Source organism: Stigmatopora nigra, chromosome 21, assembly GCF_051989575.1.
Source record: "Stigmatopora nigra isolate UIUO_SnigA chromosome 21, RoL_Snig_1.1, whole genome shotgun sequence".
NCBI lineage: Eukaryota > Metazoa > Chordata > Actinopteri > Syngnathiformes > Syngnathidae > Stigmatopora > Stigmatopora nigra.
The window spans coordinates 3,472,501-3,494,991 of record NC_135528.1 but is presented as its reverse complement, the minus strand read 5'-3'; the positions used below and the strand labels follow the sequence as shown (position 1 = coordinate 3,494,991).

The 22,491-nt window shown below is 39.0% G+C and overlaps 3 protein-coding genes across 7 annotated transcripts in view; all 3 read left to right on the top strand.

Moving 5' to 3' along the window:
- Positions 1–4,128: 4,128 nt before the first annotated feature.
- matn1 (matrilin 1) lies at positions 4,129–10,151 on the top strand. 2 transcript variants are annotated; one of them, XM_077743635.1, is made up of 10 exons: positions 4,136–4,570; positions 5,797–5,981; positions 6,050–6,214; positions 6,276–6,498; positions 7,428–7,550; positions 8,176–8,348; positions 8,424–8,655; positions 9,316–9,468; positions 9,538–9,618; positions 9,793–10,151. In XM_077743635.1, the coding sequence occupies exons 1-10, from the start codon at positions 4,480–4,482 to the stop codon at positions 9,840–9,842; spliced, it is 1,476 nt and encodes a 491-aa protein (XP_077599761.1). In that variant the 5' UTR covers positions 4,136–4,479; the 3' UTR covers positions 9,843–10,151. The 2 variants fall into 2 exon arrangements, with proteins under 2 accessions (XP_077599762.1, XP_077599761.1); XM_077743636.1 differs by lacking the exon at positions 7,428–7,550 and having other exon boundaries at positions 4,129–4,570.
- Positions 10,152–10,566: 415 nt separating this feature from the next.
- On the top strand, positions 10,567–17,117 carry sesn2 (sestrin 2). Of its 2 annotated transcripts, none has more exons than XM_077743632.1 (11): positions 10,567–11,407; positions 12,837–12,902; positions 13,104–13,292; positions 14,188–14,370; positions 14,438–14,656; positions 15,238–15,370; positions 15,651–15,766; positions 15,841–15,924; positions 16,003–16,109; positions 16,382–16,526; positions 16,613–17,117. In XM_077743632.1, exons 1-11 carry the CDS (start codon positions 11,090–11,092, stop codon positions 16,697–16,699), a joined length of 1,647 nt encoding a protein of 548 aa, XP_077599758.1. In that variant the 5' UTR covers positions 10,567–11,089; the 3' UTR covers positions 16,700–17,117. The 2 variants fall into 2 exon arrangements, with proteins under 2 accessions (XP_077599758.1, XP_077599760.1); XM_077743634.1 differs by lacking the exon at positions 10,567–11,407 and adding an exon at positions 12,111–12,226.
- Positions 17,118–17,311: 194 nt separating this feature from the next.
- Positions 17,312–22,491, top strand: part of yrk (Yes-related kinase) — a 14,537-nt gene continuing 9,357 nt past the window's right edge. For 2 of the 3 annotated variants that reach the window (XM_077743539.1, XM_077743538.1), the window contains exons 1-3: positions 17,313–17,472; positions 21,593–21,639; positions 22,461–22,491. The exon at positions 22,461–22,491 is cut by the window's right edge and continues 229 nt beyond it. In XM_077743539.1, the coding sequence (XP_077599665.1) occupies positions 22,477–22,491 (15 nt within the window). In that variant the 5' untranslated portion in view covers positions 17,313–17,472; positions 21,593–21,639; positions 22,461–22,476. Of the gene's footprint in view, positions 17,473–21,592; positions 21,640–22,460 lie in introns of all 3 variants that reach the window. The other variant, XM_077743537.1, reaches the window with a different exon arrangement.

Below are 22,491 nucleotides of genomic sequence, written 5' to 3'. Positions count from 1 at the left end.
ATCACCTTGACTCAGGCCACCTAGGTAAAACTTTTAACATAGACAGTATACGGGCACGTGCCTGCTTGTTTTGCGATATGGTTTTAAGCACAGTCACGCAGACTTCCCGCATGAAGGCCTACCCCGAAAGCATGTCCCCCATACCTCTTGAACCCCCTTGTAGAAAGTGCCTGGATGATAGATGGATGTAGATAAAGGAGTTATGTAACTGCTAGTGCACTTTTAATGAAGCTTCTTGTTTTTCCTCCCCTTCTCCCGCTTGCTGGCTGCCTTCCTTGTTGCTGTTGGCGGGGAAACACTTTGCACTGTGTGTCAAAGATATAGTGTGTGTGTGTTTTAAATATTGCAAATGAGACTTTGGCGGTGAGTGACTGTGTTTGTGAGAGTTTTTGATAGTCTGGGAGTTATTGAAGGCTCCGAAAAAAATAAGTTCACTTTATTTGCTACAAATTCATTAATTTTAGGTCAAATGGTTAAATCCCTTATTAACCTAGTTTTCAAAATGGGGATTGCAATCTATACTAATGTTAGCAGTTGATTTTACAGTGTAAATATGTCCTTTACACTATAAAAAATAGTGTCCCACTAGTTTTGCTAACATACTTAACCTACATTTTTATGTTCTCTTTAATGTGTTCATTTGAGTTGATATTATAAGGTAAGGGGAATTTATTTAATATTGTAGTTCAATACAAGTTAATTAATTAAATTTTTTTTTTTTATCATGTTAATTATTTTTTCTCTTTTCAGTGATGAGTCCTAGTAGAAAGCAGAAAAAGGGGAGTGGCTTTGGCTTGTGAGTTTTAGCATGGATTTTCACATTTTTATGAACGTTGACAAATATTTAATTGTAGAAAAATATCGCAAAGCAGTGAATTTGCAATAAGTGAAGTCGCGATAATTAAGGGAAGACTAGTTTTTTAATTGATTTTTATTTTAAGGAACTGTGGTGGGTGTGGTTTATAGTATAAAAGAAATATGGTAGACCGTTCATTATATTGAAATATCATTTACTTAATTTTGAGTTGTTGGGGTTATTCTGGGATATTCATGAGTTGAATTGAGTTTATCTCTAGTAGACATCCAATCCATTTGAAATGAGAAAGAACGTTCATTGTTTATAGTGCCAATTTAAGCAAATGAGTTAAAATCACAGGATTTGATGTCGTCCCCCTGGTCCAATGCTTCTGTACTTTGGCGGGACACTCGGCAGTTTGCAATTAAGTTTGTTTTTTTCCCTTCTGCAGTGAACAGAGAGAGTATAGAATAAAGGTGGAGGACCTAAACGTGTGTGTGTGTGTGTGTGTGTGTGTGTGTGTGTGTGTGTGTGTGTGTGTGTGTGTGTGTGTGTGTGTGTGTGTGTGTGTGTGTGATGCTTCATTCCACCTCCATCCTGAAAAGTCAACATTGACAGAGATTTGAGAGAAAGGCAAACTTGTTTGTGCCGTGATTTTTCAAAAAAATATGTACAGTATGCAAATACAGTTGATGTCCAGTATGAAACAAAGCTGGCAGAATTTCCAGTTCCGTCAGTTTGCCTTCCAAAGATATGACAAATAGACATGGGGACGGATGGTGGCTATTAAATAGAGAACAGATGAGAGTCTATGCAGGGGAAATATAGAGAGTAGATTATAGTGGGTGTCTTTTTTTTGAGGGGTTGGGGGGTGCTCGGTAATATATGCAGTGTGAGTTTGCTTTCGGCTTGTTTGCGTGCTACCAAGTTGGCAGCGGAGCGCTGTCATGTTTGATGTTCTCTGTCTAAATGTGAGAGCAAACCGGAGAGACTAACGGGAATATTAGCTAATTATGTTGTTTGTGTCTGTTTTTTGTTGGTTTTGTTGTCAAAAGAGTCAAGTGGGGGGTTTTTAGACTTCTAGTCGTAAAGACATGATTAGGCAGTTACTATTTATTGTGAAGGGCTAAATTTTATGTAATTATATGTATTGCGTGAGTTGTAAAATAAGAAGATAATAGGACTGTTTTGTTGTGAGAGTGTTTTGGTTGTTTAAAGAGAAATGTTTTTTAGGAGTGGTTCGGTGGATGAGTGGTTGGTGTGTTGGGCTCGTAGTTTTGGGGTCGAGGGTTTGGTTCCAGGTTGGTCCTCACTGTGGGATGAATGTTTTGTTGTTATAGTATTTCGGTTTAATAAAGAGAAATGCTTTTTCAGAGTGGCAGTTCGGTGGTTTAGTGGTTAGTATGTAGGCCTCGCAGTTTTGGGGTCGAGGGTTTGGTTCCAGGTCGGTCCTCACTGTGGAATGAATGTTTTGTTGTGAGAGTATTTTGGTTATTTAAAGAGAAATGCTTTTTAGGAGTGGTCCGTCGGGTGAGTGATTAGTGTGTCGGCCTCGTAGTTTTGGGGTCGAGGGTTTGATTCCAGGTCGGTCCCCACTCTGGAGTTTGCATGATTGAAAAGTGACTCATTATTTGAAAATACTACTAATTTTCATGAATTTTTAAAAAGATCTTCATCAAAACTTAAACTCAATTCTATTTACTTGTCTTTTTAACACCAAAAGTCTTCTTCTCCATCAGGATACATACCAGACCTCTCTCTTACTGGATGCCCCCATTTGTATGTTACATAACCACACTGTATGTGTGTATCCATATTTATGTATACATATGGGTGCAAACATATGCGTTGTGTCTCCCTCCTGAGATGACATGTTTTCCAGGAACCTGCAGACCTTTCATCTTCGGCCTCTCGGTATATACACACACACACACATAGAGGTACTGTATGCACATTTTTTTTTATATTTTTACTAGTGATTTTTACCGTATGTTCACTTGAGTAGGAAATATGTCACACTACTTAATCTAGTCTCCCCCTTCATAGCTTTGCATTCTGAATTGCGGCTTTTGTGTGTAAGTGGAGGCTGCTAAAGGAATGCATGCTTGACTGGGTGGGGTGGGCTAAAAAAGAGGGGTCTCTGTTTAATGTGTATGTGGCTCCATTGATGTGTATATACTGTATGTGGATACATTAATGAAAGTGTTTTTTTCTTCTTCCGTGTTTACGTTTTTAGGGGGCACGTCGTTGCCCACCCGCCAACACAGAGCTGAGAAGCCGTCATAACATTGTGAGTTTTGTGTTCAATTCTATATTTTCCCCCCATGTGTTTTTGCCAAAAAGGTAAGTCCCCCGACACTTTTAGTGGAATTGACATAAATTTATGAGGTACAAAATGTGCCCGTCAAAGTGGTCCTTCTGATGTTTGGAAAAATCACATTGTAAACATAACTTTTGCATAACATCTCTAATTGAGTCCGCTTTGCTTTATTTTTCAATGGTAGATCTTGTTTTTTTAAAGTTGGAATATTATAAGACAGAAATATTTGGATATATATTTTAATGAGGGGACAAGTAATGACAAAAAGGCGCTTTTATAATGCAGGTAATTAAAATTTGATCAATTAATGTAGGAAATATTTTTTTCAAGAAAGAATAAAAATTCAAGAGACAAAAGTAGGAATATAAAGTACAGTAAAATGTAAAATACAGTACTAACATACATTGTTATAATAACAAATTAGCAATATAAAAAATAAACATCTTATAATGGTGAGAAAAAAGGCAAATTGAATGATATATCTCCTAATAACAAATTCAAATAAAATAACTACTAAACGTTTTTTTTTGGCTCGCTATTATAACAGAGATAATTAAAAGTCTATCAATTAATGTAGGAAATATATTTTTTAAGAAAGAATAAAATAAAGTGTAAGAAACAAAACTAGGAATGTAAAGTCATGTCTCATAAGACAAGATACAGTACTAATATACATTACGTTATAACAACAAATTTGCGATATACAAACATTATCATCTCATAATGATTAGAAAAAAAGGTAAATTGAATGAAATATCTACTAATAATAAATTAAAATAAAATAACTACTAAACTGGTTTTATGGTAAAAAAAAAGTGGGCAAAGTAAAGATCCCTTCTGAACTCCAAATCCAAATCCCCTTTTGAGTTGCGAGCTTGGTCCGGAAACAACTCTAACTCATAAATCAAGGTATTCAACACACTATGAGACAGTGAGCGGTCTGTGCATGCTTGGATCCAACCGCGACTTCCTTAAACGTTTTCTGGAACCGCTTGGAGAAAAGAGGAATTCATGTTGCCGTTTATTGGGCCCAATGTCAGCGCCTTTACCCCAGTTGCTCCTGTACCCCCCAACACACTCACGTACTGTACCAACACCCGCACACATGCGTACCTGTCCACCCTAGGTGTGTTTGTCTTTCCCCCGACCACCATTTTAGGTCCTCCCAGGCCAGGTATTTCCCTCTCTCCGGCATAAACATGGCTAACTAAAAGAGGGTGTGTGTTGGTGGGTGGGTGGCTGATGCTCGTCAAGCACTTGCATTGATAACCCGCAGCTCTGAGTCCCGCAGTCTCACTCCCACCGTGGCCAGAATCTCCCCCGGTGCGTCCGTCTCGCTCTCTCTCTCGACTTCAACGTCGCCATGACGCTCACGCCGCCGCTGCTCCTGGCGCTGATGCTCGGCCTTATGGGCGCCCAGGCCACCGTGGACCTACGCACGGCCGCCGCTATGGGTGAGTTACTTTGACAATAACTCTAGTTTGGTGTTTATTTTTTGGTGAAGAAATGTTTTTCATATCCATTGAAGTGATAATACTCTGGAGGATATGGAGTCTGCTACATTAGTATGACTTAAGTGTAGTTTTAGCTGAGCAAAATTCATATGTTAAGAAGTTTTTGTGTTTTTAGTGTGCTGTTTTGGTGTATCTTGGTCTATAGAGGTGGCATATAGAAGTGTATTGAATGTTTATTTTTACAACTACTACGACTACTACTACTACTACTATAGCCATTACTAACTACTACAAGGGAGGGATAGAGGTGAAGGGTGAGAAGGGAGATCAGTGAGCTTTCAATTGGATTGGCTGTGAAATCAACACTTTCAACCCATTCTGCCTGGAATTAAATCTATTTAAATTGATTTGTGAGATCATAATTTGTTTTTTTTAATTACATTTGTTTTTGTTGATTTTTATTTTTTTTTATTACTCCAATTAAACATTGTATTATGATATTTCTTTTTTCATATTTAATCAGCGCTGCCTTTCCATCGTGGTGATTAGTAAAATTTGCATTAGAATTCTTATGTTTTTTTTCTTTTATGTATTAAAACGTTTAAAAAATTGGAATTATAATAGAGATTGTTTTCAGAAGTGTTATGGTATTCTCCATATAAACAACAAAAATATATACATCATATATATTACATTATTTACGACAAATATGTGTATTTTTAAACCATCTTTACCAAACCATCATTACGTCCGGTAATTTTTTTTAGATTGATTATATTTCAAATAAAATGCTTTATTTTGTGTTGTATTAAGCTTTCTATTTATTTCACTTGTTTTGTTTGTTACTTCTGTTCAAGAGCATCCAAATAACAAATAAGCTTTAATTTTTAAAATCATTTTCACATATTTAATGTTATTTTCAGCAAGGTTTAGGATTGTATACTTTCGAAGTTTAAAAACTGAATATACATAGATTCGAATACCATACATTTTGTTTTTTTAATTATTCTTCTATTATATGAAGCAATTCTTCATTTTTGAATAGCCAAACTGTTTTTATTTGTTCATATTTGTCATTTCATTTATTGCATTTTAACATCAATTTTTTTGTGGCTATTCAAGTTCCTTTTTCCCCTAATCAGCTGTTTTTGAAACATGTATTCAGTGTAGAATACATATAATACAACAGATATAATCCTTGTCTAACTGTCGCCCCCTATGTGCAGCGGCGGGGCTCTGCAAGACACGCCCCACCGACCTGGTGTTCATCGTGGACAGCAGTCGCAGCGTACGCCCCTCCGAGTTCGAACAGGTCAAAGTCTTCCTGGCCAAGGTCATCGAGGGCCTCGACGTGGGCCCCAACGCCACCCGCGTGGGCGTGGTTAACTACGCCAGCCGCGTCAAGAACGAGGCACGTAGCCAAAAACGACGTCACAGCTTTCATTTTAAACAATTAACTTCTTACCAACGTCCTTTCAGCTATCCCTGAAAACCCACCGCACCAAAGCCGCTCTGGTCAAGGCGGTGACCAAAGTGGAGCCTCTGTCCACGGGCACCATGACGGGCCTGGCTATCCAATTCGCTCTCAACGTGGCCTTCAGCGAGAACGAAGGCGCCCGCGCCAAGTCTCCCGACATCAGCAAGGTCACAAACGCCTCAAAGCACCCCCAGAATTTCTCGTCAATAACGTCCTTCCTAATGACAGGTAGCCATCATCGTGACCGATGGCCGCCCCCAGGACAACGTAAAGGAAGTGGCCCAACGCGCACGTGACGCCGGCATCGAGATCTTCGCCATCGGTGTGGGCCGTGTGGACATGAGCACGCTGAAGCAGATGGCTAGCGAGCCACTGGATGAGCACGTGGACTACGTGGAGAGCTACAGCGTCATCGAGAAGCTCACCAAGAAGTTCCAGGAGGCCTTCTGTGGTAAGAAGAAGATTGAGATTCTCGGGTGGGGGTGGAAAAGGGAAACAATGATGATGTCATCATTCTTGCTGCGTTATAAAGGGTAAGGCTTTCGGTATCGCTTCATTTCCATCCATTCTAGTAGATTCAATTCCCTGCTTTGACCTCAGAGTATATTTTGTTCCTCGTCTATGCTTGTAGCTCAAATCATCCTCTCTTAGTCAAATTGTTCCAGATCCCCAAAACCCATACACCAAAATTCTAATATGTTTTTACTTGGAACTTTTTGAGCTTTATATAGTCATGACATAAAACATACACATATACTACACTTAGGTAAACTCAATAAGAAAAAAAATGAACCAACCAACATAAAATAGTTCCATATACTTTCCCACTATAGATAACATTAATTCATGTTTGCCTACCTCAACAATGGGGCTATACTACTGTATACACCTATAGTTTACCACCTACCTTTCTTTATAACAGCGTTCTCAAACTCAGTTTATTAGGGGTTGGGTGGTGGATTTCCCAAAAAAAGGGCTTAATGTTGCTAACTTAAATGCCCTAAACATACAAAGACAAAACTACAAAAACGCCCAAATGAATTAGCAACATTACCCCCCTTTGTTGAAGAAAATCCCTGATACAAACCAGACTCTTTTACCAGGCCCCCCAATTAAAAAAGAGCTTGAGACCCCTATTCTGTACCTTCGCCACCATCTTTGCTGTAAGTTTGAGAAACAATACTCACTATTGGTGAAATTTCTTTCCCGGTTTTAATGACCCCCTGCATTCAAACCTCACAGTGGCTCATTAAAACTCCGCCGACTGACATAGTTGTGAACATTCTCTCCTAACTTCCCCCTCTCCTCCTCCCCCCCACTTCCTCCTCTACGTGTGTCGATACAAACGCTACACACAAACACACAAAAATACACACACAGTGTCGGACCTGTGCGCCACCGGGGATCACGACTGCCAGCAGGTATGCGTCAGCTCCCCCGGATCGTACAAGTGCGCCTGCAAAGAAGGCTTTACCCTCATGGACGATGGACGGACCTGCAGTGGTGAGTATATAATGGACAGTCTCATTTATTCACTTTTCTTTGCTATCCAATTAAAAGTCCAGTTACTAGTAAGACTATATAATAAGACAATTCCGTGCGCTATTAGAAAGGCCAGTCTTGTTATATTGAATGGTAGATTTAAATCCCAATTAAAGATGTTTCGGTGTACTCCAGGGGAGGTCTGGTATACCCCCAAATTTCTTTATATTGTATTGTTTTACTATATTTAGTATAAATGAACTTCATGCAGAAGACTGTTGCTCTCAAGTATGCCAATCAGAAAATAATGTCTGAAATAAAAATATAAATGAAATGAAAAAAATAAATAAAAATAAATAAAAAATAAAATATAAATGGTAGATTTAAAGGTCGCTTTAAGTAGATACATTTTTAGCCAATTTTTCCGCCAGGGTAGAATTTATATGTCGTCCTCAACTGTTCAATGTTGAAAATGTAATGGGAGGGGGTTTACAGTAAAAACTTTATTTGTGCTAGGACATGGACTTTTAACTGGATACCAATAATAATAGTGAATAAATGCTTCAGCAGATTTGCAAACGCTTGTTTTTGTGTAACCACCAAGCTACAAGACTGACATGCAATGTGTGTGTGTGTATGTTTCCAGCGTGCAGTAACACTGCCACAGACGTGGTCTTCCTGATCGACGGATCCAAAAGTGTGCGTCCGGAGAACTTTGAGCTGGTCAAGAAGTGGATCAATCAAATCGTAGACAAGCTGGACGTGTCGGACAGCAAAGCACACGTCGGCTTGGTGCAGTACTCCAGCCTGGTCCGACAGGTAAAGATAAAACCAAATGTTGCTGAATGAAGAAAGTGAATGAACTCACCCTTCTTGGCCTGGTCTCGAACTTAGGAGTTCCCACTGGGCCGCCACAACAACAAGAAAGACCTGAAGGAGGCGGTGAAGAAGATGGCGTACATGGAGAGGGGAACCATGACAGGCCAGGCCTTGCGCTACCTCACCGATAAGAGCTTCAGTGTGGGCCACGGCGCTCGGCCTGGGGTCTCCAAGGTGGGCATCGTCTTCACTGACGGACGCAGCCAGGACTACATCGGTGAAGCCGCCAAGAAGGCCAAGGAGATGGGTGGGTGACAAAATATTGAACCAAAACAGTGGCAATCTAGTCTAGTTCTTAACATGCTTAACCTATGAGAGGCCGCAATCTGGACAATTTTTAAATCGACTTTTTTAAATAGTTTCCTTAATGATTAATAGATATTTCAAAGAGTTGGAAAATAATTGGAGAATCCATTATTTATTTATTATTATTGTTATTTATTGATTATTTTTCAGTTTGTTGTAATATATCAAATTATTGTTCCCCGGTAAAATGAACCAACTTTCTATTAATGTAATGTAATCTAAAAAAAAAAAAACATCAATTATGCAGGAAATGTTATCCACAATACAATCCATAATTATAAAATATATATTCATCTAATGTAGGAAAATATGTATTTTGGGGAAATTAAGGAAAGTGGGTAATTACACTGCATAGTGTTTTTAGGGAGAAAAAAATTGAGTAAAATATGCTTTTAAAAGAAATAAAGAGAAAAAAAAATCCTTACTAAAAACATTTTCAATGAATTTGCATCCAATTTAGGTATTCAATACACCCAAAATATTTTCCTTGTCCAACTGTTTTCAGTATGTTATGACAATAACAACAAGAGTAAACATGCTTTCCTCCTGAAATCTTGGAGAAATTCCAGATCCACTCATTTGATTTTAAAATGCCTGACAGGTTTCAAAATGTACGCCGTGGGTGTGGGCAACGCCGTGGAGGACGAGCTGAAGGAGATTGCCTCGGAGCCCACCCGCGAGCACTACTTCTACACCGCCGATTTCAAGGCCATGACGCAGATCGCCAAAAAACTGCAGATTAACATCTGCCAAGGTTTGCGTCCTATAATCTCCTCCGCCCACCATACAATTCTAGACTCATCGATTTCTCTTTTTCCGACAGAGGACGATCCATGCGAGTGCGACTCCTTGGTTAAGTTCCAGAAAAAAATTGAAGAAGCCCTGCAGGCACTAACAAAGAAATATATCCTTGTTGATAAAATATAAAGTTCAGCATTTTGTTTCATTGGCTGCTTTTGATGGCAATAGACATTCAATCTATTTGAACTTGATTGGGCGTCCATCAACGTCAGTTGTAATGAACTCGACTCCACAAAGTGCTTTCTATTGTTGTTGTTTTTCTTAACAAGCTTTTCACTAGAGAGTATGTCCAAGAGGATCGCTCTGCTGGAGAACAAAATTGTGTGAAAACTTCCCCCCCAAAAAAAACACCCAGACCACCTCTTCGTCCTCCTCCTTCTCCACCAGCCTCAGCCTCCTGGGACACAAAAAGCACCGGTTGCCATGGAGACTGTGCCTTCGTTAATACAAGTCTTCCCTCATAGGGAAACACTGATGGTAACCCTCCCTGAAAAAAAGCCAACATGGTGTCACCTTCACTCGTTTGTCCCTTTTTTAAAAAAAATCTATTTTATTCATTTCATTGGCATAAGATCTAATAATAAGGGTACAACCATGGTGTTTATTTTCCTAAATAAAGGTGATTCAGGAAGTACATGAACAGATGTGGCCTTGTTTTTGTTTTGTATTTTATTTAAATAGAATATTTGATGTGGTCTATTAGGTTCTCATGGAGCCTGTGGGAAGACAATTTTGCAATCCAGGCATCTGCAACAACAATCCTTTAGGAGAGATGATGTTTTAAAAGTCCATGACAATTAAAGCAGACTTTATCAGCCAAAGGAGCTAAATTCAAAGCATTGCCATAATTCTGACCCCTTGTGACCTTTACAAATGACTGTTTTCTGTCATTTTTAAACCTTCAACCAAATATATGTTTATTATATAGATATGCTTAGATTAAGTTAAGTATTAATTATCTTTTTATATGTCTTTTTCTGTCACTTTTTAGAAATATCATTTTTTGCATGTGCGCTTAATTCCGGAAAGTTCGTACGTATACGCTTCACGATGACGTCAATAGTAAGCGCTAGAAAGCGACAGCTGAGTGAAAAGGGCCGTTTGAGTTCAGGTCTCCGGCTTCAGACTATATCTAAAAAACTGTTTTTTTTCTTCTTCTATTCATTCCAAAGTTTTTGGGTTAGACCTGTCTTTAGGCTTTAAACCATCCGGTCCGCCACATATTTTTATAAGGGACATTTTTTATCATTCTGTCACGTTCGAAAGTACTTTTAAAAAAAGAGCATCACTGGTTAGCTCCGTTAGCTTAGCTTAGCTCGGTTGGCAGCAAGTGAGTTTCGTTCCAGGGATGCGCGGAGGGATATCAGCCTTCCGCCAACGTTGTGCTCCGCCACCGGTGTTAATTATTTACGAAACCGGGGGTTACGCAGTATACGCCGAGGCCGGGGCAGTCCACAACCTCCAGCCCCAACTTCTTGAGACCAACGGGGAGCCCAGAAAGGGTTAGTGCCGAGCTAACCATAGGTAGTTAGCCAAACTGCTTGCTCGACTACCGGAAAGCTGCGCGGCTCCAAATGGCCAGCGACACCGAAAACGGCTTCAGCAGCCGGGCGAACGGAGACAGCAAGCCGGGGCCGTTGTCCGATACCGGCCACGGGGGTGGAGGAGGGCCGAGCATGAAGACTCTGGCGCGGCTGTGTAGCAGGGACGAGGAGGAGCGGGCGGCGGCTCTGGAGGAGCTCAGCCGAGGGGTTCTGGTGTGTCTGGGTCTGGACCGACCCCGTTCGACTCGGCTGGGGAAAGAGACGCTTCTTCATCTGCTGAGGCTTTCTCGCTCTTGCCCGTTGAGGGACGTTCGAGCCCGGGCCAACGAGTTACTAAGGGCCGCCCAGGTGAGTTCACCTACCCGACAACAGATAGCACCATAAAAAGTCAATTAGCTAAATCCAGCTTGATAAATTATAGTTAAAAATCAATCTATCGCAATCTATCGGTAGTTTTGCAACATGACTAAAGTGAGTAATAGTTCAATATTACTTTAATTGATTTTCTAAAACGTCATTTTTTGCATTTTTATTTTTAACCGTCTCATTGCTGATCACACAAAGGTTGTATTTCTATCAAACGTGACAGAAAATAAGAAAAAATATATTCACTGTATAATTTCGGGAATATTTCTGAACTCCAGGCACTTAAAATATAAAAACTTGTGGTAAATAATACAATGTAAAAAGAAGGTTAATGAGGCCCATTTTGGAGTGTATGAGGAGCAAACAATACATGTAGGAATACATATTTTAATAGTTAAAATTAGAAATGATATAAAATGAGAATTTAGACATACTATCACAACAGGAGGACAGACATCACCTAAAATAACTTGACTCAAGATAAATCTTAAGACTTTGACTCCTGTCAAAAGATCACATTTGGCATAAATACGTTATAAAGTATTCCTGAATATAAATAAATTCAAATCTGCATGGTTTCTGGTGGTTTCATCAGACGTGTGGAGGTGATGCAAGAATCATCTGAGGTGAGTGCCACGCCCCCTTTTGGTCACGCTTGACACGGCGACCACGCCCCCTTTGGTTAGGCTGGTCCACTTCCCTGTGCTGCCAGTACGTCCACATCCCTAATTTCTGAGAAACAAGCCACACTTTACATTTAAATTTACATTCAAGTATCACGGAAGAAGTTTTATCATGTCGGTGAGTTTTTTGAATTTTTAATTAATTAACTTATTAAACATTGTCGCATGCGGACTTGCCTGTGGTGAATAGCATGCTTTTAAAAGCAAAACAAAAAAATATTTCATACGTAATTCTGTGTGTTAAAACTGAGCTGAATTTTATAAACTTTTCTTGTTAATTTCTATAAAGGAGCATTCAAGAAAAGAAGTATACCATTTTTCTCTATTTCAAATAATGTGTTTAAAAACAATGGTGGATTACATTTTTTTTTTGGGGGGGGGGGCTAAAACATCCTCATGTGTTAAATCATGTCAATATATGTACAAAAAAAATTGTTTATTGTTAGCAAACACATGTAAATTCATTATGAAATGAGCTGCATCTAACTCAAACACTAACTCACTTAAGGCCACGTTTCTGTCACTAAAATACACATAAACATGTCAATAGACTTGCTTGGACTTTAACACACAATGTTTAATTGACCCAAAACAAGACTGATTTTGCCGTGACTCATTGTCGCTTATGCAATGACTCTTCCCCATCACCCATTTATTTAGTCAGACTCTCCAATTCACCACAATTTCCCAATTTTAAAAACCTTGCTATTTTGTGTTTGCATCAACAGGAGCAAGGGATTGAAGTTCCTCGAGCCTTGGCTTCTGGTCCCAGTGCTTACATTCCTGCCAAACAGGCAAGTACTCACATTTTCTACACTTTTTCTGCCTTACAAATGAGTTTGAGATGATGTAATATTGCGCTGACAGAAAATTCTTGAACGCCTTGTGAGTGACTCATTTGAGGCTTGAAGAAATGTGTCAGCAAATGTACGCATTTGCCGAAAAATTCCCACAACTGTTCTCAGATCAGGAAGTAACTCCAGTTTTGGTTTCAGATATTGAAAGATGGGCCTGACCAGGACATCCTGATCGAGTCGTTCCTGTCGCTAGGCCGTGTGGACCACGTTACCATGGTGATGGCATTGCACCCCGCCTATCTCAGCTGCTTCTTGAGGACCCAGCATGCCTTGCTCGAGATGGACGGACCCCTGCCTCGCCATTGGAGACACTACATTGCTATCATGGTGAGAAATGCTTCATCCTTTTAAAGCCATTTTCAATGGGAAGGGCTAGCTGTCAATAATTGCTGCCAACCCTCCCAGGTGTCTACCACCGTCAGTGGTGCTGAAACTTTAGCATTCACAGCTAATGCTCTCAGTTTATTATTAATTGGATATCTATTTTTTTATTGGGAGGCAAAGTTAAATGCTATCAAATTAACAGATGGGGTTTTAGTGTAATATGTGTAATTCTGTTTTTATTCATTAGTGTTAAATTTTTTAATGCATTTTTATTTATTCAGAGAAAATACATATAATGATTAATAATACCTAAATAATTTAATTTGCTCCTTTGGCCATGTCCGGTCTTCATTAATTGCAATATTGGAGGGATTACTGTATATTCGGTTTCATGCTTGTCACTGTGTTCAGGTTGACTTGGAAAGGTAGTATAAACTTGTTTATAATACAAAAAAACGAGTAAATACATTGGGCGGTAATGAGATCGAAGGTTACAGGTCAAAAAAGAATTTTGCAATAACAGATTAGCATATTTAACTTTGCAGGGTATGTAGCGCGATTGGAAGAGAAAGGGTTAAAGGTCACATAGGTCAAAAATCTGGCCTTTGAATCTATCTGCTTGTGGGGAGAGTAAGTGGTTCTCCACTTATAAATGAGACCTGGCACCCACTATTTTTTGGTAATTAAAATAAAAAATAATCAAAATCAGGCATTTGTGGACCTAATGGGTGCCACAATATTAACATTTGTTATGCAAGAGACCCACGTCCAAGTCTTATTCGGGTTTTTTTTGGTTTGAATAATCCAAAAATAGTCACTTGACCTCTATACATAAGGATAAAAAACAAGAAAAAAAAGGAATATCCACTAAAGTGCTTTTGATGCTTTATCCCGTCAGGCCGCTGCCCGCCACCACTGCTCCTACGTGGTTCAGCAGCACAGCGCCAGCTTCCTACAGGCCGGCGGAGACGAGAGCTGGCTGAGCGGACTCCAGAACGCTCCCGCCAAACTCAGAAGCCTGAACGTCCTCAACAAGTTACTGGCCCACCGACCGTGGCTCATAACACAGCTTCACATCCAGGTCTAAAGAGTTAAAAGTTTCTGGAATTTATTTAATACATGAAAATGAACTCTATGCCTTTCCATAGGAGTTGGTGTACCCTGGAGCCGAACTGCGCTGGTCGCTGGCCGAGCTGATCCATGCCGTTATCCTAATGGCGCACGCTCACGCGCTTTCCTCCTTCGTTTGGGGTTGTGGTCTCAACCCCGAGGCGGACCATGTGGGCGGCCACACCTTTAGGCCGTCATCGCCCGGGCATCTCTCAAGAAGCCCCCATAGTCCCGCCTGTGAGGATGGGCGGCAAGAGGTAAGAACATACTGGGATTGGTGGATGTGAACATTTTGGAACTTTTTGTTTTGTGGGGTTACTGGGTGTGACATAACTGCTATAATTGATGATCATCCCTAGCTTTTTAGTGCTATGCTAGCTAGTACATATTGACAAAATGATAGCATGGTCACATGGCAACCATTGAATTGAAAGTCTATGGTTATAATGCTAGCAAATTGCAAAAAATAGTTTATTCTTCTGTTTGGAGATGTTTTTAGTGACAGGTCAGAGTCAATTGAGAAAATATTTGTATTAGAAATATGGTTTGTTGTCATTGTAACTCAGTTTCACAGCACCCTTAAGATATCTTAAATTGTCAAAACCATTCAGTGCTGTTACCCATAAATGGCAGTGTCACCGCAGCAGACCCTTAAAGTAAATCGAGTAAAAACTAGCTTAAAATAAACGGCTAACTGAAGCAAGCATACAATGAAATTGATCCTTTATTATTAAGCACAATAATTTTCCTTTACCTTAGCAGTGATGTGTGTGCTTTCAATTTCAAAGGATATCACGCAAGTGATTTTTCTACTATTTTTAAAAAAAATATGTTGCAGGTGGATGGCGCTGTGGAAGTAGAAGTGCTGATGAAGAGGATGGTGGAACTGCAGGAGCAGCAAGAGGAAGAATGTACACAGGAGGAGATGGTCACCCGCTTCGAGAGGGAACGCAGCGAAAGCATCCCTACTGGTATTTCTTTGCTTTTGGTTACACATGAGCAAATACTGTGGTACCTCAAGATACGAGTTTAATGCGATTTACTTGTAACTCAGATGAACATTTCCCATAGAAATGAACTAAAAACTAATTAATTTGTTCCAACCCTCTGAAAAAACACCAAAACATGGTTTTGGATTGGAAAAACATTTTATTACTGTACAAATAAAGCAGAGTAGTGGAACGAGAATTGACCCCTGTGGCACTCCGCATGGAATTTGCCTCATTTTCTCCTTCATGCCTTGCTTTGTAGCGGTGGTGCGAGGGGCGCCCCCGGAGAGGCTCCTTCACCTGCTGGATGATCCGAATTTCAGATACGAGGACTTTGCGCCCAGAGGAGAGCAGGCTCCGCCCACCATGAGAGCCCAGGTGGGTGGCCCGCCATTTTGAAATGACCTGAAATGTGTTTTGTGGTTTGACCTGGCATTATTGTGGTTATCCAGGACTACTCGTGGGAGGACCACGGCTACTCGCTGGTCAACAGGCTGCTGCCGGACATGGGGCAACTACTGGAAGAAGAATTCCAGGTACCTATTTTGGTTTCCAATGTTTGGATTTTTTTTAGTGTAACAGTTATGGTAGAAGGTTGATTTTTGTGTTTTCAGGTGGTGAGCAACCTGACTTATCACAGGATGGCCATGCATGAGGGTGTGGACACCCACACGTTGAGGAAAGCCTTGTGGAACTACATTCATTGTCTTTATGGGATAAGGTGAGTACCGCTTGTTTGGGTATTTATTAGGTGATACTGCACAGTGGTAGATGGGAATTTTAATGCTAGAACAGTTTTTGGAGGGGTTGAAAGCCACTTTTTATGGTTGATATATGATGGTTTAGTAAATTAATTAAGAGTTTAAGGCAGGAATCATCTTTTAAAAAGGCGAAGTTTATATATATATATTTATAAGCCGACTAGGGTTCCTATTCAAGTTATGCGAGCACAAAAGTACTCAACGTCTCGACAAACCACATTGCACGCCGCAGGTACGACGACTACGACTACGGTAGCGTCAACGTCCTGCTGGAGCGATCCTTGAAGGTTTTTGTCAAGACGATGGCTTGCCACCCCGAGCAGACCACCGCGCACATCTATCACGCTTTCTGGAGGCACTTCAGGCATTCGGAGAAGGTACACTCAAATGCCCATATGCTTTTTATTTCACTCGTGCTAGGTTAGCATAGCATAGCAGGCGCCAACGCATCTTTGATTGTCAGGTTCACGCCAATCTCATCGTGTTGGAGGCTCGCCTACAGGCGGCGCTGTTGTACACACTGCGAGCCATCACCCACTACATGAGATGAGTACCCACCCCATTCCCACCCACCCCAACGTTTGCGGATACTGAGCCAGTTGTTTTACGTCCTCATAATGTTCTTTTTTTTTCACCTAGTCAATGATTGTATTTACATATCCCATATTTCAGTGTTAATCATGTCCTAGTGACATGCCCCAATTCTTATTTAATGTTTTTTTTCTTCTTTTTTTTGCACCAGAGGTCCAATTCCGGTTCAAGGAGAGACTCCAGTTTGAGCCTCCTGTTCGGAATATTTGTGTTTTTTTGGACAGCCTTATGTTTACGGTGCTCTTCGTCAAATACAACTTTACGCTCACTCCACCTCTCGTGTCCTTAAACACCCTTTGCGGACTGAGATTAGAAGAAAATGACCCTAAAACGTGTATTTTTCTACCCAATAAAGTGGCTTGACGCAAAAGGAAAAACTGTCTGCGATGCTTGCTTGAACTGCGTTGTTTCTACCACAGGAGGGCGACAAAGTCCGAATTAGAAAAGTCTTGCTCTTGTCTCCTAACTTTAAATTTACTTCCTATTAAACAGCACATCGTTTTATCGTGACGTCAGCATCCTTAAACGTCCTCCCTGTTTCATTCCTCAAGTGTTGCGCAAATTACCGGCGCCATCTCCCCTCTAGGCTGGCGTGCTCGTACGTGCGCGCTCCCGGGTGGGCTGGACATCTGTGTGGTCGTCTTCCGGTCCAGCGCGCGCACGCTCACGTCCAAAAGTTACGCAGCTGCTGAGCAAGTGGACACCCGGCTTCACACACGACAGCGTCCATTGGTAAGTCCATAAATAAGCATTTTCTGTCCTTTTTAAATGATTGTTTTTGCTCATCCCTAACACTTATTTTTATTTTTATTTTTGAGAGACATCAGAAAGCTCTTGCATAACTGTCCAAATGAGAATTTGCTGTTTCCTGTCCTGTTTGTTGGCACGGTGATTTTTACTAATGGTTTATTTTGTATTTAAGTAAGATCGTGTTGGTTTGACGACCCCAAACATGCGTTTATGTGCGTGGGCTGCGGGGAAAATGTTTTTAAAATGAGTTTTTTTAAAGTTTAGAAGTCAGGTGTTAGTTAACTCATTGACTGCCAGCCCCTCCCAGTTCAATTGGGTTTTGACGTCTATCGCTGTCAATGGTACTGAAACGTGATTGCTTACTTAATGGATTGCACGTTGAAAACTGCCCTTATACTCCCAAGATTTTTGGATTTTTTTTCATAAAAGGCTTTTTTAACACCTTACATAATATAAACTAAAAGAGCGAGAAACAAACCCAAAATTAAAGTGAAAATAAAAAAATTGAAGGATTCTTATGATTGAAATGTGAAATGATAGAAAAAGTAATTGTATAAAAAATATATTTTGATAAAGACTAATATTTTTATTGATTTTATGTTTGACACTTTATTGAAATAAAACGTTTTTTCTTTGCCCTCACTAATAAATCTGCTTTAAAAATAATAAAAATAAAGCAAAACATAAGAAAGTAGATCTAATGAGAATAAACATTTTGTTTTGAAAAAACTACTATAATAAAAATAAAAAGGATCATTCATGCTAAATTAGTTAAAATATGTTTCCCAATGATTAATATTTCTAATAAGTTGAAAAAAAACCTTGATGCGTTCACCAATAGGCAATCCCCACATAAAGAAAAAATATATATAATAACATGAAATAAAATCCTGATACCCTTTAAATATTATATCCATTAGTACATCTTTATTTGATATGACGAATGAATAATCAGTGAAGAGCAATCCTAATAATCACTCGCGGCAGGCCTAATCAGCGTCATCGTTATATTAAATATAACAAAAAATGTCCCGATGACATTCCCAAAATGCGCCCTATCATTGACTCACTTAAGAACGCTGACAAGATGACAAAGAAGGAAGTTGAAAATAAGTGCGAACATCCACCCTCACTCTGCATTGAATCGCAAAGGTCAAAGGTCAAGCAGGGATGGGTCGCTTCTGATTCACTTCTGTCGAAATTCACGCGGGAAAAACTCCCCCGCGGGAAGCCCTCCGAGACGGCGTTCCCGTCTCGCGCGTCTCCGGCTTGGAATTTTTCCACCTACAGGAAGGAAGGAAGTCAGGCGGAATGGTGGGCGTGTCCGCCGCTTTTGACTTCCTGGGAAAAAATCAGGTGGATGTCACACCTGCGCGGGGGTCGATTTGGATGGTGGTTACCGTGGCAACCGGCCGTCGGAATGCTCCGGCGAAAGAGGGGGATGTGACGACACTTAGCGGAAACGGGGTTTTTCCTTTCCACCTCCCTTCCTCCCCCCCTTGACCGAGTACCTTCTGTGCAAATGTGTAAGACTTCCCATTGTCCTATCATCCTGCACACCCGCATTCTGCATCCTGTGGTGGTGGTGGTTTGTTTCCTGGGAATGTGCAAATGTGGCACCAGAAAGCAGGCTTTCAAAAAAGGGAATAAAGCAGTAGAAGAAGAACCGGGAGTGTGAAAGTATATGACTTTAAGAATCGGGTTTGTCTGTTTTGAGTATGTTGGAGAATTCCCCAATGAAAAGCAGCTTATCTGCGCAGTTGCCCATGCAGGAAATGGGTGTGTCGCTCCCATTTGATTCCTTGGCAGGCAAGTTGGAAGGAGAGAGAGAAGCATAAGCAGATGTTTAGTCATATGATAATATATAATATTGCTTTAGATTAGATTAGATCAGATAACTTTATTCATCCCGTATTTGGGAAATTTCATTGTTAGTTGTTCATTGTTGTTTTTAGACATAAATGAATAGGGAATGAATGTTGATGATATATATATATATATATATATATATATATATATATATATATATATATATATATGTATGTATGTATGTATGTATGTATGTATGTATGTATGTATGTATGTATGTATGTATGTATGTATGTATGTATGTATGTATGTATGTATGTATGTATGTATGTATGTATGTATGTATGTATGTATGTATGTATGTATGTATGTATGTATGTATGTATGTATGTATGTATGTATGTATGTATGTATGTATGTATGTATGTATGTATGTATGTATGTATGTATGTATGTATGTATGTATGTATGTATGTATGTATGTATGTATGTATGTATGTATGTATGTATGTATGTATGTATGTATGTATGTATGTATGTATGTATGTATGTATGTATGTATGTATGTATGTATGTATGTATGTATGTATGTATGTATGTATGTATGTATGTATGTATGTATGTATGTATGTATGTATGTATGTATGTATGTATGTATGTATGTATGTATGTATGTATGTATGTATGTATGTATGTATGTATGTATGTATGTATGTATGTATGTATGTATGTATGTATGTATGTATGTATGTATGTATGTATGTATGTATGTATGTATGTATGTATGTATGTATGTATGTATGTATGTATGTATGTATGTATGTATGTATGTATGTATGTATGTATGTATGTATGTATGTATGTATGTATGTATGTATGTATGTATGTATGTATGTATGTATGTATATATATATACATATATATATATATTATAGATACACATACATACATATATTATAGATACACATACATACATATATTATAGATACACATACATACATATATTATAGATACACATACATACATATATTATAGATACACATACATACATATATTATAGATACACATACATACATATATTATAGATATACATACATACACATAGTTGTACATGTATACATACATATCTTAACTAATCTTAACTTTATGCCCATTTATATGAATGAGACCCAGAAAAAATGCCAATTGGGACAATATAATTGATTGATTGATTTGTTTTTATAACAATGAACATATTTGTATTCATTTTAATGAACATAGATTGTAGCTGTGGGCTAATTTCCATCTTTGTTTGTTTCACTTTTTGGGCTAATGGGAGCTATTGTTTCTGCAAGTGTGTGTTGTTTATGACTTTTGTGATACTGCGTCAGCTGCTTTGTATGTACTGTAGACTTGAATTTCTGTATGTGTGTGTGTGTGTCCATGAACAGTGGCGTGAGTTTCCAGGAAAAGGGGGGAGCCATTGGAGGGGTGGCCAGGAAACGTGAACATGGCTAACTTCCTGTTGCTCCCTGATGGCGGACTTGATAGTTACATGGGTACTTTCGTGGGCTTTTTCGGTTGTATTTTGAATATACATTTTTAGGTGCGATTTTTTTTTTTTAAATATTTTTGGAAAGGATTCAATCGGACTGCAAAAATGTGTGTAAAATTCTTAGGTTGGGAATTTTCATTTATGGGTGTACCAATACTTTTGACAATTAACTATTTATAAGGTGAAAAAAAATGGTATTCCCTTAGTTTTAATGACAAATATATCAATCCTGTACTGTATATTCTAAAATGTATTGTTTTGAATGTATTTGTAATTTTATTGATAAAAACTGAAAACATTAAATGATCTTTTTTCACATAAATTGGGTATTTATAGTTAATCCAGGCTTCAACTTTTAATCCCATTAATTCTGAACAAATCATACTAAAAAAATAATCTATTAAAAAAGGTCAAATGGTAAGCAAATCTATCAAAATCTGTCAATCAATTATTACTCCTCACTCTGCAACTTGTACAACGTTTAACCAAAGTACTTGACTTGTCTTCCACTTTATCAAACGTCCGGATGTGGCGGCGACTTTTTGTAATCCGTTGGCGTGGTGCAAAACTTTTGGCGTAACGTTTCAGACGCTGGCTCGTAGCGTTAGCAGCTTCTTTAAAAACGCAGTCATGCACTCAGTCAGGCATCCTTTTTCGAAACAGCCACAGGGCCAAAAAGAGGATGTGGCCAAACTTGCATGTGTCTTACTTATCTGCCTGTCTTTTTTTTTTTTTTTTTGTTTCTTTCTCTGACCGCAGCGGCGATGCTAATCGACAAATGATCTGACACAGGAAGAAAACATCTGGTGAGTTTCCGCCTATCTTCAATTCACTTATTAGGAGTTAAGATTGTAATACTTGGGAGCAAAATTGCAGTGTGTATTGATATTGTATAATAAGAATTGTTTTCGGGGTCTATTTTGACACTGAGTATTGTATTTTCCGGACTATAATTTGTGCCTGAGTATAGTTTGCACTAGCTAAAACATGGAGGAAAAAAAAGGATAGAACGACAGTGGTACCTTGAGATACGAGCTTAATGTGTTCCGGGACTGAGCTCGTATGTCGATTTACTCGTAACTCAAATGAACGTTTCCCATAGAAATGAACTAAAAACTAATTAATTTGTTGGAAAAAAACACCAAAAATAAGATATTGGATTGGAAAAACTTTTTTTATTTGTTCTAATTCGCCATCTATTAACAAATTAACAAATAACTAGTGGTTTAATAGTACTAAAATGTGTTTAATAGTCCTAAAATTAATCAGATTTTGTGGGGGGTAAGACTAAGCGCTCTTAACATAACATAAACAAATTTAAATGAACTTGTATTACAATGCAGACACATTCAAAAATAAGTTTAATCTAACCTTACACTCAAGTTAATTCTATTTTTGTTTTAAATGTTGATACCTTTCTTGGCTCTATTGGCCCCGCCCCCACCCTGACTTTTAGACCTCAACCTATCAACGGTTGTTTTCTTTTGTCTTCCCTTCAAAATATTCCCAAAATGATGCACACAAATGTCCTCACAATAGAATATCGCAAATGCATTCATTAGTATGCCCTTTCTTCAAAGTACTACAAATACAGAAAAAGTACATTTGCATGCTGTGGTTTGTCCAGACGGCGTCCCTCGACGATGGGTTGCGCTTGC

What these genes read in the sequence shown, in the direction of transcription:
- matn1 (XM_077743635.1), top strand. Translation starts at nt 4,480, where the DNA reads ATGACGCTCACGCCGCCGCTGCTCCTGGCGCTGATGCTCGGCCTTATG. An exon ending in CCAGCCGCGTCAAGAACGAG is followed by an intron (nt 5,982 to 6,049) that starts GCACGTAGCCAA and finishes ACGTCCTTTCAG; the next exon opens with CTATCCCTGAAAACCCACCG. An exon ending in AGTCTCCCGACATCAGCAAG is followed by an intron (nt 6,215 to 6,275) that starts GTCACAAACGCC and finishes TCCTAATGACAG; the next exon opens with GTAGCCATCATCGTGACCGA.
- sesn2 (XM_077743632.1), top strand. Translation starts at nt 11,090, where the DNA reads ATGGCCAGCGACACCGAAAACGGCTTCAGCAGCCGGGCGAACGGAGAC. An exon ending in GTGAGGATGGGCGGCAAGAG is followed by an intron (nt 14,657 to 15,237) that starts GTAAGAACATAC and finishes AATATGTTGCAG; the next exon opens with GTGGATGGCGCTGTGGAAGT. An exon ending in TACTGGAAGAAGAATTCCAG is followed by an intron (nt 15,925 to 16,002) that starts GTACCTATTTTG and finishes TTGTGTTTTCAG; the next exon opens with GTGGTGAGCAACCTGACTTA.